We start from the raw sequence: 14,842 nt of genomic DNA, 5'->3' as shown, positions 1-14,842 counted from the left end.
CTCAGAAACCCAGGAAAGGGGACTTTAGGGAGTTAAAATCCAAACAATTTCCCGGGGGAACATACCCCAGGGCCCCCCTAGAAGCTTGGGCCTCCGGCGCTCATTTTAGAAAATCGGTCACCATTTACTCTAGTTCCGCGCCTGAAACCCGAATCCACTAAAGCAGATAATTTGTGCGAACACGAGCTGGAACAAACTGAACTCCAGTCATTCGAACCGCGAGGATCCTAATTTTCAGCCGTGACAGATGTTCACCCGATGAAATTTTTAAAATCGATCTGGAGCTCTGGACAAGGGTAGATCAGAGAAAAGGTGGGGTAGGGGAGTTAATTGTTAACCAATACCACCTCATTTTAAAAATCTTCCCAATACATAGACCGGATCGATCAAAAGAAATGAAAGAGAATTAAAAGATTTCAACTTGATACCTATTGCGTTATCTCCAAAATATAAGCTTACCAAACACCGATAATTCAGCGTAAAAATGCCCTTCCCAAAAATGTTCTGTTGGGTTGGGAAGGTTAGCAGTTCTGAGTTCCTCTCCTTTCCACTTCAATTGATATTCAATGGTGAGTTTTCTAGCAACGTTACTCAAACAAGATGGTAAAGTTGAGGCTCCAACATTGATAATGGAAGTAGGAGCTCCTCAAACACCGTGTGTATATGAAACTAACCCTGAGTTGAATTCCAAACTTACTGGTGTTACTGTGGTCGGGCTGACTTCTCCAATCCTATTCTCGGGACATTTAATGGGAGTTTACTAATCTCGTACCCAGATCTTGTCAACCCTCGGAGAGAACATCTGGTAAAGTCGGATTTTGCTCGCGTCAAATGTGTCAGAAATGTGACACACAACGCGACTACGCATGCTCGGCAATTAAGTGGATGAACATCCTCGTACCCAGGGTCTTCGTTCCCTTTGACCAGCGGTCAGGAAACGAGCGCGCTTCTTCAAGCCTGCGCAGAAGGAACGAAGACTCGAGGTACGAGAATGGTGGATGAAAAGCTCACTTGGCCACTGTAAATAGCTCATGAACTTCTTTCCTATACAAGGAAAGACAAGTAACACAATCTTAAAATAGAGTTGAAGAAGAAAAAAAGCCGCCACTCATGTTTTGCTGCTTAATTAAAACATTCAACCCAGCCTTCAACGGCGGGGAAAAGCGCGCGCTGTGTTTGACGCGTACAAGCTAGCTGTACGCGTCAAATACGCGTCAGATTTGCAAAGATTTTACCCATCTTTTTACCCACGAATATCGTCTTTTTAAAACGTTTTGTACTGACAAGCTTGAACTACAAACTGTATCTGTAGTTCATTCGCATTAGGTTTAAAACACGAACGCGCTTTTAGCAATGCCTTCAAATCCAAATATTTTCTTACTAGCTAACGTACGGTGCGCGCGCGTGAAACAAATTTTGCATCATCCGCGCGCAAATACTGAAGCTTTTCATCAACCAATCAGATTGGCGAACTGAACGCACTTGACCAGCAGATGTGTACTACCGTGGTAAGTAGACTGGGTACGAGATTAGGGAGTTTACAAGGAGTTTACAAGGAGTTTACATGGACGTTTACATGGAGCACTTACCTGCCCATGCGCACAAGGCCATGCGACCGCGCCTTAGCTTTCGCAAAATAATTAAGGATGGGCCGATACAGGTTTTTCAAAACGATACGATATCGATACGATATTTGCCTTTTTTCTCGATATCGATATCGATATCGATATTATGGCGTCATTTCCGTCCTTACGTCATTGGTATGTCACGTGATTTGTCTAAGAATTCAAAAGACAGCCCCGGCATTAAAGATATTAGCCACGAATGTTGATTTTTGGTCTTTTTGTTTCACTGTAGTCCACACATGGCATCAGCGATGTGTGGACGTCAAGTCAAGGTAAGGAAAATTCAAATATTGACAAGAACAACAATATTTGCTTTAGCAAAATTGCATTTCTTAACCTCAGGTGCTGACCAGGAGACCGCAGGCTCAGGTCACGTGTGCAGTATCGAAACCGTATCGAAAGTGCGATATTTTTCGAAAGTATCGATACTTTTCAAAATTGTCAAAATATCGATGTATCGAATATTTGGTATCGAGTATCGGCCCATCCTTAAAAATAATTTGCCGCCAAGTTTCCTTGTCGCCCTGGATGAGTTGACTAGCCTTCTGCCTTCAAGAATGCCTAACATCAAGATTTTTGGCGGAAATTCTCATCAACAACTGGCTAAGTTGATTGCAGAACGACTGGGAAACGACCTGGGTAAATGTGTGTTGAAAAGGTTCTCGAACAAGGAAACTAGGTAAGTGTACTGCATGTATGTACACTCGGCGGGAAACTTACCCATAAACTGTTTCTGAATTTTAAACTGTGCTTCAATTTCTTCCCTTTCAAATAAAATAACATGCTATTTTAAGAGTAGAAGCATCATAATTAGGACTAACGTTTCAAAGTGATCAGTGATTAAGCGTAGCATTCAAAGGATTTCTGAGAAAACTTCGACCAAGCAGAAGTTCTGCTCGTAAATAACGAACCACATGTGTGAAAGCATCTCTAGCTGACTGTTGCGTTGTCAAGCAGAAGAAATTGAAACCAACTCTTAGTGTGAGTTTTATGTTTTATTGATGACTTGTATGTGTTTATTTCGTGAACTTTAAACTTCAGCATACCTCACAGTTGCCTGGCTGCGAGCCTCTGTAGAAAATTTGAAAACCACGTGCTTACGACATCAGTCATGCGTTTCAATGTCACGAATCTTACAAAACAATATTATAACTGTACTTTTAGTCGAAACCCGAACGATCTTGGATGATGTGAAAGGCACAGTGTTTGTTTGGACTGTTATCTTTGTCAGCGTTTAATTTTCCTGATTGTATATTCTTTATATTCCCAGGGCACTTAAAAATCCTTTCCATAGATAGAAAGTGTCGATTTCGTTTTCCATTTCTCCACAAAAGCAAAATTCGGTTTTGTTTAATGTTCTCAGAGGACAAGAAAATCAGTGTTCATTTTTCTGTTTTCTCAGATGAAAACCCTGTAGTTCTCCTCAGAGGAGAAGGTTTTTTCATTTAGTCTGTTAAATTAAATTTATGTACAGTGCAAGCTTGAGGTTTTTATCAGTTGGTATAATTGAGTGTCAATCTAGCAAGGGCTTGCTCTCATTGGTTTGAACAGCATGCTTTATGAGAGTACAAACCATGCAGTTTGCGAATGCTCTTGCCATCACCTGCTGTTTTGTGTGCCCATGCTGCTTATTGATTATTAACCCTAAACTTCCTTATTATATTTTAGTGTTGAAATTGGAGAGTCAGTTCGAGGTGAAGATGTCTTCATTGTACAAAGTGGTTGTGGTGACATCAATGATAATTTAATGGAGCTGTTGATTATGATCAATGCATGCAAGATTGCATCAGCGCAGCGTGTCACAGCTGTCATTCCATGCTTTCCATATGCAAGACAAGACAAGAAAGATAAGGTAATGTAACATAAGAAATGCTCACACACCTGGGTTGACAATAGTTATACACCGTACCGACACACAGTCCCCTCTTTCTGGGCAGTTTCTTGGTGTTGAGGATGGTGGGATCGCCAAATGAGGTAGAACAATCCATTCGAAACAATGAAAAAAACTCAAACCACAGAGCTCTGCATAATAGCTACATGTAACTTTAACAATAGTTTCTGCAACACCAAGATATACCCTGTTTCTGTGATCCTTGCCCCAGTCCAGTCACAGAGTCAAGAATAAAATTTTGCTACATACTGTAAATAAAGGAATATCAAGATCAATGCTGACAGTATACTGTAAGTGATTCCACTCAACTGAGTAGAAGAAAACCATTCATTGTTATGAACCAGGGCAGGATTTCATTGAACGTCTTCATATAGTACATCAGTTAGATAAGTCATTGGAAACAAGGTGGAGTGATTTCTATGCAGGCTTTAAGCCAGGATTTAAAAAGTGGGAGTCCAAAATTTTTTATAAGGCCTGACTTTGTCCCCATAGGAGGGCCTGAGGAGCATGCAAGGTGTTTTTCTGCAGTTTTGAGTGCAAAGGTATCAAAAGATTTTCAAATTTGCTAAAAATACCTCTGTTTACAGTCATTCATATTAATTTTCTCTGAAAAGTGGTCATCCATAGGACTCCTGGACTCCCACCTGGCTAAAAGTCTGTTTCTATGCCAGATATCGGTAGTAACTAAAGTTAATGGTATGAACAGGTTTTATACTAGTAAGAAAGAAAGCATCATGTAAAAAAAATGCAGCAAAAATGTTATATGAGTAACCTTTTCCTGCTTAATACTGTAGAGCCGAGCACCAATTTCTGCTAAACTGGTGGCGAACATGTTGTCAGTAGCAGGTGCAGATCATATCATTACCATGGACCTTCATGCATCACAGATACAGGTTTGAACAGGTTTTATACTTATCTCCAAACAGCGTTGTTACCATACAGCTCAAAAGAAGTACAAAAAATAACCCCAAATTTATTGTAAAAGGGCTCTTTGGGAAGAGCTAGTGCTTGGTGAGATCTGCCACGTACAGTGAGTGTACTTGTCATCAAGTCTTCTTGCCATGAGTTTAGTGTCTATTTTCTAAACATCATTAACAATCAAGTAAGAATTGAACTGCCTCAGCCACCTGTTTTATAATTCTCACCATCCATTATAAACCTTACTGAAAACCTGAAGTAAAGATCAGATTTAAAACTCTACAGTCAAACCTCCTGTAGGTGGAACCCCTTAGGGGCCAGAAAAAGTGTCCACTTAAGAGAGGTGCCCCCTAATGGGAGGTTAAAAATGAAGTGTTTGTCTGTGGTTGGGACCATTATTAAGTGTCTGTTTACGGGAGGTTGCTTCCTACAGGAGTTGTCTGTTAGCAGAGGTTTAACTGTGTTCACTGTTCTTGTTTGTGTTTCATTCAGGGGTTTTTTGACATACCAGTGGACAATTTGTATGCTGAGCCTGCCGTGCTGAAGTGGATCAGAGAACACATTCCTGATTGGGAACGTTCAGTTATAGTGTCACCTGATGCAGGAGGAGCTAAAAGGTTTGAACCACAATAGTGCAGAGAAAATTGCTTGCACAAAAACTTGTCCAAATAAAATGAATAAATAAAATAAAATAATAATAATAAATAAAATAATCAAATGACATGCTAAAGGATTTTAAATGTGGCATTTTGTTGCAGCAACATGTTGCAGGTTTTTGAACTGCATCAAAAATCGATCAGTGTAACATACCGTTGCTGCAACAGTATCATCATTAAAAGTTGCATTGTGTTACATTTATGAAAGGGTTTAGTAATATATCCTGGTTAATACTTTATTCTTTCAGAGTAACATCAATCGCTGATCACTTGAATGTTGGCTTTGCCTTGATTCATAAAGAGGTAAACTTGTCTAAAAGCCCCTCCTATTTATTATTTTGTACAAATATTAAAAAACAAATTGTCAAGTTTAGGGTGTTGTTCTGTACATTTATGAATTTTAACCTCTACCATTTTCTCCATTTAAATCTTCTGCTCCATCTCATAGTGAAATTGAATTTTCACCGCAAAGTTCAAGATTTCTTTATGATGGGGTGATCCCATATTATGAACACCAAATTGCATTTTCATTTTCTTAATACAAAATACTACAAACTACAGACAGCACCTTATGAAAATGATAGATTCTAACACAAAACTTTCCCAAAACATCAAATATCATGAATTTACTGCTCTCACCTCTCCCAATGTAGTCTAACTTTTTTTTCATACATGTACACATAGTATGTTTGCAAATGCCCATTCTTCACAAACAGTATTGATTGATGGGAGAGGCGTGCAACATACATTTCACCCACAGCATAATGACACTCTGTTGTTTTGCATTATGTTAATCAGCGAAAAGTTGCCAATGAAGTGGCTAGCATGGTTCTTGTGGGAGATGTAAAAGACCGCACAGCAATTCTAGTCGACGACATGGCTGACACTTGTGGAACACTAACACTAGCAGCCCAGAAGTAAGTTACTCTGTTCCTTTTCTTATTTTTCTCCTTTTCCAAGAATTTTGTATTATTTCAGCACTAAAACAGGGTCCTTTTGCTCTTACTTCTGCAATACAAATCCTCTTAAACAATCAATTTGTCATGATATCTCAAAATTGACTTGCATGCTTTATGTCATCTCTACAGGTTAACAGAGGCTGGTGCAGCTAAGGTATATGCCATATTAACACATGGCATCTTTTCTGGTCCTGCCCTCAAGAGAATTGAAGAGAGTGACCTTGAAGCTGTTGTGGTCACAAACACAATTCCCCAGGAAGTCAAGATGCAAAATTGCCCAAAGATCAAGGTTTGTGATCAGTTTCCTTTACGTAATGTAAACAGAATAAGTGGGAACAGTATTTTGTATTAGATCTACAGACTTGAGCCAAAGGCAGCAGGTAGTCTTTAAATCTGATATGAATTCTGTATTTGACTTGTCCAGTCGGGAAATAAGTATCAGCTGATGGCGAATTCGAGTTTGCAAGACCAAACTAAGCCTGCATTTTCTTTTTTTAAAGTTACTAAGCAACTGATTGTGCACCAGATGTCATGACAACTTTTAGAGTATTCTCGAGTCCTTGCAACCTTTTTTGATTACATTTGGATAAAAGATAAAAATCGGAAACTTTGCAAGTGCGTAAATGAAAATCCAGCACCTGTGCCCCTGAGGGTATCAAAGAAGTACATGTAGGTGTATAAAGTCCTGTCTTTCAATTTTTGGGCAAAGTCAAAGGAAAATTCTATGTAAGAGTAACTACAAAAATGGAAATTCTCTTTACAATATTGATACATTGCCAAGTAGAATAATGACGCACAATGATATTGTCACAACAACAACAAAAATTAAATGATGCCTGAGAGCCAATACCAATAGTCAACTTATTCAAAGCAGACACCTCTCATGGTTGGCTGGCAGGTACTGGCCAAATTGTCGGTAGCTGAACTCCCTTAAAGGCAGGCACCTCTCTAATTTGGACAGTTCAAGTTGTTCCCAAGGGTATACACCTTAGAGAAAGTTCACTGTAAGCTTTTGGCCTTGTTATACATGTACTCACGCAGGTGAAAAGTGATCCCTCTAATGCACAATGTTTAAACCAACATGTCTGTTTATCTACAGAATGATTATTTTTTTATTTTAAATTTAACATACAGTATTTCTTTTCTTTTTCTTAGTGTATTGATATTTCCATGATCCTTGCTGAGGCTATCCGCAGAACACACAATGGGGAATCTGTGTCTTACCTGTTCACTAACGTACCTCTCTAGATAACCCTAATCGCTGTATAGAAGAACATTGTAAGATAACTTGACGTGATGCAAATACTGATATTGGTCTGCCAAGCTAAATAATCAAGATGATTATCTATCATGAAGCTCAAGGCATCAGACCTGCTATTTTTATCAGTTATCAGTGCCATAGACTTAGCTTGATTATAGGAAAAGCAGTTGTTAATTAGCCTAACATAAAAACAGTAGAACCTTCATCAAGCCAAAACAATGTGGCTGTATATAAGGATGAGATTGTAAGGCAGGGTTGTTCTCACTTTGTTCCATAAAATATACATACCCCTCCATAGGAAGTTTCTTTGGATTGAACCTAAAGCCCCTCTGGAAATTACAATTTAGCTACCTACATACTTTTCTTTACAACTTTGGCTTTTAAAATGCCATCCAGAATTAAAGTTTAATAAAATGGATTCTCAGACACAGTATATCTTGGCAGGAAATAATGTAAACTGGCCTACAGTGAAGGCTCTCAGCTGGGATATGACCCAGAATTCCCAGATGAGAGCCTGATTCTGCCAAGTTTTTACAAGCAAGTCAAATAGCAGAAACTCTTATTTCCAGGCCTTGTTTATATATTAGGGACCTGGTATAGAGTGCGTATGTTTCGTTTATCACTACATGAAGTATGTATTTATTCAAATATGGCGACCAAGTGATGAGGTTTTAGATGAAACTAGTTTTATAAATCATGTATGCAAATTAGTGTGTCAAAAGTAAATGCAAAATAGGTTTTCCTGATTAAGATGTTATAACAAAAAAGTTACATGAATGTGTGCGTGATGAGCAGCCTTGTTCCCATGTTCTCTCTCTCTGCCTTCCTCTCCTCTCCCTCTGGGGGGGACAGGGAGAGAGAGACCCTGGGAACGAGGTTGACGTGATGAGCCGGGATTAACTTAATCCCTTCACTGTCTTCAGGTGAATTTGGTTTGAAGTCCGTTTGTCTTTCATGGATACATGTAATCAGGTGCTTGATTTGCATTATAATAATTTAGCAGCCAATAGCAACAATGAAGCGATAATGATGAAAGCAAGGGATTATATAAAAGATATGTGAACCTTTCCCAGACACTCATTTAAGTACTGAGGGAAGATACTTTTTCACAGTTAACCCATTCTGCTACGGACTCTTTGGTTCTCTGTTTAAAGAGAAGGAAAGCAAGCACTTGGGTGTAGAAGCAGACGGCTTGACTCTCGGATTATCCTCCCCAGTGCTCCCTCTCTTCTCTTCCCGTTGGTTCCCAGGCCGCTCCTAAGCTTTGTGCTTCTTTTGATTTGAGTTGTTGACAGCTACGGTTACAGTGTTAATAGTAAAGATTAAATTTATATATTTCATAGTGCGTTTGACATTTATTTAACTTGTGTGAAGTTCAAAGAAATACAGATATACATTTCTTTCACCTGACTCCTTTATTTAAGATTTAAGTAAAAGATTTGTTTCTAGATTTGCCCCCCCCCCGGGGGGCGCGGGGAGGCTAAGATTTCCCTGCTTACTGGGATTTCCTATCTAAGTAAAGGGCATGCTTACTATGATTAATTTCACATAAGAATTCATCTAATCTTTTACCAAAAAATAAGAGATTTGTGTGAATTTCAGTAAAAATATAAGTGACTGTTCTCAAGAAATGCTTGCATTTTTTTGCGTGACAGCAAATGCGTTATCATTGTCAAAGTAACGCAAGTAACAGCGACACGAGATGGAGAATGAGAACTGCATAACAGGCCATTTCCGAGTTACCCTTTGCCTCTGTTTCAAAACGAGTCTACGTGCGAAACCATTCAGAAGACTCGTTTTGTAACAGAGGCAAACGCGTCGAAGGACTTTGAGAAATGGTCTATTTGCTTATCCTTATGAATTTGTTCAAACGTAAAATACAACAAAATTTTAATCAGTAACTGCCCTTAATATATGTAACCACAACTGAAAGTTTGAAACCTGCACCTCTTTTCCTGTCTTTCAAATAAATTGTTTTACATGTTCCTTTTTGTATACACCTTGTGTTACCGATATTTACAGTCAAATGCCAATTCTACAGCGTGTGTTTCAAACACCGCGGCACGCTAACAAATTGCGAATTCTTCTGAGAGCAAACTTTGCCTTGCTGTCCAAGTATTTGGAGATTTCCTTTCTTAGATCTTCTGGACATTCTGAGGAAGAGAAAAGAGTACAGTAAGCAACCAATGTTTGAATATTATAGAGCTACCAATGTTGAGGGTTGTAAATTGGGGAGGGGGGGGGGGGGGGTCTAGATCACGTTTCACGAAATGTAGAATGGCCATTCCACGAAACCAGGCTAAACGGTGTAAAAATAGAGTGGCCTTGGGCCCAGAAAGACGATCAGTCACGGTTGTGCACTGGTCACGCAATTTACCACATGTAGTCTTGTTTTCAAATGCTTACTGGATATTTTTTGGAAGGAAGGAGGGCTCAGGGCTAATGTGCTTGAGGGCTAAACGACCGACATTCTTTTTACAAGTGCTCACATGCTCGGTTTTTATAGTGGAGGCCTTTTCTTTCCCCCGCGAATCGCGAATTTTATCACGTGAAACTTGATTTGGTTACAGTCGTGATACGTGAATCGACTCTTTTCATAAGAATTGCGAAATGACTTTTATTTTCTCTCGTGAAATGCGACTGTAAGCTATGATTCTTCCGAATGTCGGTCGCATGAAAAAGAGTAGATTCACGTATCACGACTGTAACCAAATCAAGTTTCACGTGATAAAATTCGCGATTCGCGGGGGAAAGAAAAGGCCTCCACTATAAAAACTATAAAAAACCGAGCATGCGAGCACTTGTAAAAATATACGACCTCAAGCAAACGAGCACCCACTAACATTTTGCGAGCATTCCGAGCAGAAGCCTAATATTGGGAGCACTGCAAAATTTTGATGGATCATTCATGACCCCTGCCAGTGCTTAGTGATGTGGTTGCAAATGTTAGAGCCTGCAAAAAACTCCTTCAGTTAGTGAGGAATAGCGTGATCGTTATCTCGGCCCGCCCGTAGCCTCCTTCGCAGACGTTCTTTGGGCTCATCTACGTCAAACGCATGACGAGCCCAAAGAACGTCTGCGAAAGAGGCTATCCCGCTCGCCGGTTTTTCTTACCATACAGGTGTATCCCCCCCTCCTCCCGACTAGGGAGGCGGTTCGCACGCTAAGAACTGCTTCGTCCCCAGGCGTCCTCGTCCTTGGTCGTGCACGGTTCGCTTGGCGTTGTGGGACTGACGTGCACGGTTCGCTTGGCGTTCTGTCCCTAACCACCAACCCCCGCGCTCCCTTTTTCCCCCTTACCGCCTCAACGTCCGGCCAATCGGCGCCTGGGGACGAGGCAGCGCTAAGAACATGTAGATCAAGTGCCAATGATACGCGGTGGTCGAAGCGGGAAAGCAAAGAAACAGCACCCAATTCACGAAGCGCGAGGCGATTTCCGACAGGTAAAATCACCATTTTTTCTAACAACTCGAAGCGTGTTCCAAAACGCTGTTTTATGCGTCACGCTTTTGCAAAATTAACCACGAACAAATGACTGGTAATTGGGTCTTTGGATGCTTTTGCCTAGTAACCAACAAGCAGTCACGGATCGTCGAACTAGAAAGCGGAAATAACGGCCGTGCAAATCTTACTAGGGAGCGAGACATCGACCTCTATTCGCTTCTCATTTTTTTCACTCGCTCGTTCGCAAGTTCGTTCTTTCGCTCTGCGCGCTTAGAAAGTAGTCACATAACTTATTCCGCGCTTTTCCTCAAGAGATTTGACTGATAGTTCTTTGTAAAGCCATCATCGAATACTATTACTTACTCTCGTAACAGCGAGGCCCGAAGTACCCAGTTCCATGACATTCACAACGGAAACCAATTTTCTTTGATCCCTTCTTGCTCAGTTGCACACAGTATCCATTGTTCTTGCATGGATTTTCCTCGCATGGGTCCTCTGTAACGTAAAATATTAATGCAGTTGTTGTATGGACAGCATAAGGTCTATCTCGTCTCTCAGTGAGGGGGAGGTGGGTACGGGTAAAGGGGGTGGGAACTCTATGGAGGCGGCAGAAAAGAGGCCAGAAAGCGGGAACTGGGAACGGGTGGCGGGTACCGAGAGAGATTAGGAAAAATTTTCCAACCATACATGATATTTTTTCAATAGAATTAGCACAGAGTGGCGGGAACCCGGAATATAAGGTACGGAAAGCGGGAAGTTCAGACTCCCCGTATCCCCCGCCCAACGTCTCAGGGATATAAAAAGACACTCATAGGGAACAGGCAGCGTCCCAAAATGGTGTAAGGTTCCAGGGCTCCAGGCCCAAAAAGAGCCGGGGCTCCAGGGGTCCGGAACCACCAAAAACGGGGCTCTGGGCTCTTAAGGCACCACGCTATGCAGCAAAGGGCTCCAAGGTGCAAAACGACGGGGCTCCACGGCGAACATTTTAGGGTTCCGGCCACCCAACCCCCCTTTTTGGGACCCTGAACAGGGAACCGAGCTTTTGGGGAAAAATTAATGAGGGGGTGGGCGTGAGGTGCCTTGGTGTTTTAGGGGGAGGGGGGGAGAGGATAAATGTGGGCTACGTCGCGGATGGTGAATCTTGAAAAGTTAAGCTAAAAATTTTCAAATTTCATTCTTTGTTATACTTCTTTCTTTTTATCACGCATGACCAATCCTCTCAAAACAATGCGAAATTAGAAGACGTTCATGCACAAAATGCTTGTAACTTACCAAACTGGTCTGTGTTGTTTGCGAGGCAGTTCTTCAGCGACGAGTAAGTAAACGGATTATTACAGCAAAACGCCTGCGCGCAATGGCACATGCCCTCTACCATGTAGCAGCCTTGGTACCGCGAAATATTGCACTTCAGTGATCGTACACAGGTTAGCTGTGGGGCCGCGTGGGATGCCGGCGCAACTGAAAGATAAACAGACACGTGATCATGCCTCGCAACTTGCCGTCTGGTATGTCAAAGCGCGAGGGGATTGGGACGGGAAAAACAAAACGCGCAATGATTGGGAGAGACAAAACGCGCGCGGAGGACGACGTTTTGAGAGAAGCCCCGCACGCGACCGCATTTCAGTCCTTTCACCTTGACAGTGTCTACGGATGAGAGCTGGCGTAAAACGTGATGCTATCTTGCATGCAGTTAGCGCAAATGACCTACACACGTATAGTGTTACATTCCCTACCGTATGCTAAAAACAGCACTCGCAGGCTATAAACAACTTTTAACTTTACTTCGTTTGTTATGACGAAAATAAAGTAATCTTGGAAGAAATGACTAAAGCTAAACAAAACCACAACACGGATATTAAACAAGTGCCCTCTAATAGAACAGGATAAGCTTTTAGGGATGAATTGTTCGTGGTCATTGTACAGGTAATTTCTATAGCATCCACCCATGGAAGAGAATTTAACTGTCTTTATGGAGAGTTGGAAAGCGTTTATTAAAATCGGATTAAAAGTAATCTGAATGCATTAACGTGCGGTTGCATAGAGCGAGAAATCTTGACTAGAGATGGTCGTTAGAACCTAAGGAATTGGCTTTTGGTTAATCGAACAAACAGATTACGATTGTCAGCTCTTAGATTTTCACTTAAAATTATCCGTCTTAAACATAAATAACAAAAACATGTAAACAGTTTGCTTTGAACAACGAAGAAAACAAGCTTACCCAAGCATAGAAGAACAGCAATAGTCACAATCGCTTTCATGACGTTAAATTCTTTTGCACAATCAAGGTCAGTTTCTTGTGGTATTTGTCAAAGACACAACTAAGATATGAAGTGACGATTCGCCTTATATAACCCCACTTAGTCCCTTTGGCACCGAACCAGCATAAACGAGAAAAACCATTTGTCTTCACGGAAATGTACACCAATCAGAAAGTGACAATAGGATCTTGTCAATTTCCGTCCAGTTTAATGACAGCCACTTACAAAATTCAATTGAAATAATTATCCGTGCAAAGTGCAGAGACATTTTTAACTTTGTTTCTTGCTTTTAGCAAAATTCATCAGGCGAAGTGGACTTTAGATAAGATGAAAAAAATGCCGAAGTATTTTGGAAAATTTAAATTTGGAGCATAGCGAAAATAGAAACACTCTATGGAACGACTTGAAACTTTATTAACAGGGACTAGCGTTGTAATCTTATTCTTGTACATTTGTAAACGAGAATAGCTCTCAGATTTATTTTAAGACTAATACTTTAATACCACAAAATAAGGAAAAGATTTGCACGATGAAGCCCTCCTTTAAAGTTTTATTTTTGTAGGCCACTTGGAAAATATGTGAGGTCATGTCTTGGCTCCGAGGATCCGAAAACGTGATGGATGTCGTATGATCGATTACGCATTCACTATTGTGCATTGTTTTTCTCAATATCCTGCTGTTGATTCACGTCGATAATTGCGTAGGAATAAAAAGTTGGGAAGCTTCCAGGATTGCGAACAGTTATAGGAAAAAACAATTTGACGGAAGGATGTACCCTCTTGGCTCGTATTGTTTACATGTATGAAAGACAACTCTCTTACTGACATGAGCTAAGAATAATTTAAGCTGCGACTGTTTTATACCGTTATCTTTACTTCCATCTTGGACCCCATGCATCTTGACAGAGATCTGAACAAAAAAAACTTAACAAAAGTGCCTTTGTTATCCTGTAAATTTACCGTAACATGAAATGCTGGTTAAATAAAATGACATTTTTTGAGTAAACCCATTTAAGTTTACACGTGCAGATATGTCAAACTTGAAAGGAAATATCGAGATCACGAGAAGGGTGAACCTTCATCAAAGCATGCTCTCAGTGGTATGCATGAAAACAAGAAGACTGTAATCTCACGCTAGATCAGTTTTACAGATCGCCTTAATGTTGTTTTCCACTTGTTTTTTCGTTGTTTTTGTAACATCCTTTTCCTGATGTGTTCCGCAAATGACGTCATTGAAATACTGACCCGTGCTACGCAGCTGTAAACAGTAGTTAAATTTTCGTGCGTTTTCATGTCGAGAAAATTTTTAGTTTTGAGGAAAAAAGTTTTTAATATGAATATTTGTGAGTTGGAACTTTTTAGCGAGGATCCCAGCATGAACAGATCAAGTCACATTGTATGTTTCACACAGATTACGTGCGTGGGTTAGTTGAGCTGTATGCACAGGAAACGAAAGAAAACTTGTTCGACAGGTGACTTATACAGCCAACATTGTGAACACATTAGCGATCATTTGTTCCACATTCCTCAGTAGAAAATGCCAACTGAAAATCTGATTTGTATTTTAGCATTTCATATTTTGTATTTTGCCTTTATTTTTACTTATAGTTTGTTTGTTTGTTTTCATTTGTTTTGCAGTAAATTTTTATGACAGTTTTCTTATTAAAGAGATAAGACAACACTGAGCTCAATCGCTTGTTAGTTCGACTTTATAGTTAGCCCCGCGAGTCAGCCACGATTTTGTCCGAGGGTAGGGTAGGGTAGGGTATGGTAGAGTATATGCAAGGCTGATCGGACAGCTAAAAAGGCTAAATAAATTTTATTGCCAAAT

At 40.4% G+C, this 14,842-nt stretch overlaps 2 protein-coding genes across 2 annotated transcripts; one reads left to right on the top strand and one right to left on the bottom strand.

The window, feature by feature from the left end:
• The first annotated feature begins 2,107 nt into the window (after positions 1–2,107).
• On the top strand, positions 2,108–8,655 carry LOC144653258 (ribose-phosphate pyrophosphokinase 2-like). Its single transcript, XM_078513208.1, has 8 exons — positions 2,108–2,304; positions 3,294–3,477; positions 4,311–4,409; positions 4,927–5,051; positions 5,339–5,393; positions 5,889–6,007; positions 6,179–6,338; positions 7,205–8,655. The coding sequence occupies exons 1-8, from the start codon at positions 2,183–2,185 to the stop codon at positions 7,295–7,297; spliced, it is 957 nt and encodes a 318-aa protein (XP_078369334.1). The 5' UTR covers positions 2,108–2,182; the 3' UTR covers positions 7,298–8,655.
• Positions 8,656–9,183: 528 nt separating this feature from the next.
• On the bottom strand, positions 9,184–13,124 carry LOC144653257 (uncharacterized). Its single transcript, XM_078513207.1, has 4 exons — positions 12,973–13,124; positions 12,027–12,212; positions 11,118–11,249; positions 9,184–9,463 (listed from the first exon to the last, which is right to left on the bottom strand). Exons 1-4 carry the CDS (start codon positions 13,010–13,012, stop codon positions 9,360–9,362), a joined length of 462 nt encoding a protein of 153 aa, XP_078369333.1. The 5' UTR covers positions 13,013–13,124; the 3' UTR covers positions 9,184–9,359.
• Positions 13,125–14,842: the final 1,718 nt, after the last annotated feature.

This window comes from Oculina patagonica, chromosome 5 (assembly GCF_052425735.1).
Source record: "Oculina patagonica isolate OP01 chromosome 5, crgOcupat, whole genome shotgun sequence".
NCBI classification, from domain to species: domain Eukaryota; kingdom Metazoa; phylum Cnidaria; class Anthozoa; order Scleractinia; family Oculinidae; genus Oculina; species Oculina patagonica.
The sequence above is the reverse complement of the archived record's forward strand: the minus strand, read 5'-3'. Positions and strand labels throughout refer to the sequence as shown.

Bases quoted from the DNA above. Each gene is read 5' to 3' on its own strand.
- LOC144653258 (XM_078513208.1), top strand. From the start codon at position 2,183: ATGCCTAACATCAAGATTTTTGGCGGAAATTCTCATCAACAACTGGCT. The intron at 5,052-5,338 runs GTTTGAACCACA...TTATTCTTTCAG, and splicing joins GATGCAGGAGGAGCTAAAAG to AGTAACATCAATCGCTGATC. The intron at 6,339-7,204 runs GTTTGTGATCAG...TCTTTTTCTTAG, and splicing joins AAAATTGCCCAAAGATCAAG to TGTATTGATATTTCCATGAT.
- LOC144653257 (XM_078513207.1), bottom strand. From the start codon at position 13,012: ATGAAAGCGATTGTGACTATTGCTGTTCTTCTATGCTTGG. The intron at 12,213-12,972 runs GTAAGCTTGTTT...TTTATCTTTCAG, and splicing joins TGCTGTTCTTCTATGCTTGG to TTGCGCCGGCATCCCACGCG. The intron at 11,250-12,026 runs GTAAGTTACAAG...TTTACGTTACAG, and splicing joins AAACAACACAGACCAGTTTG to AGGACCCATGCGAGGAAAAT.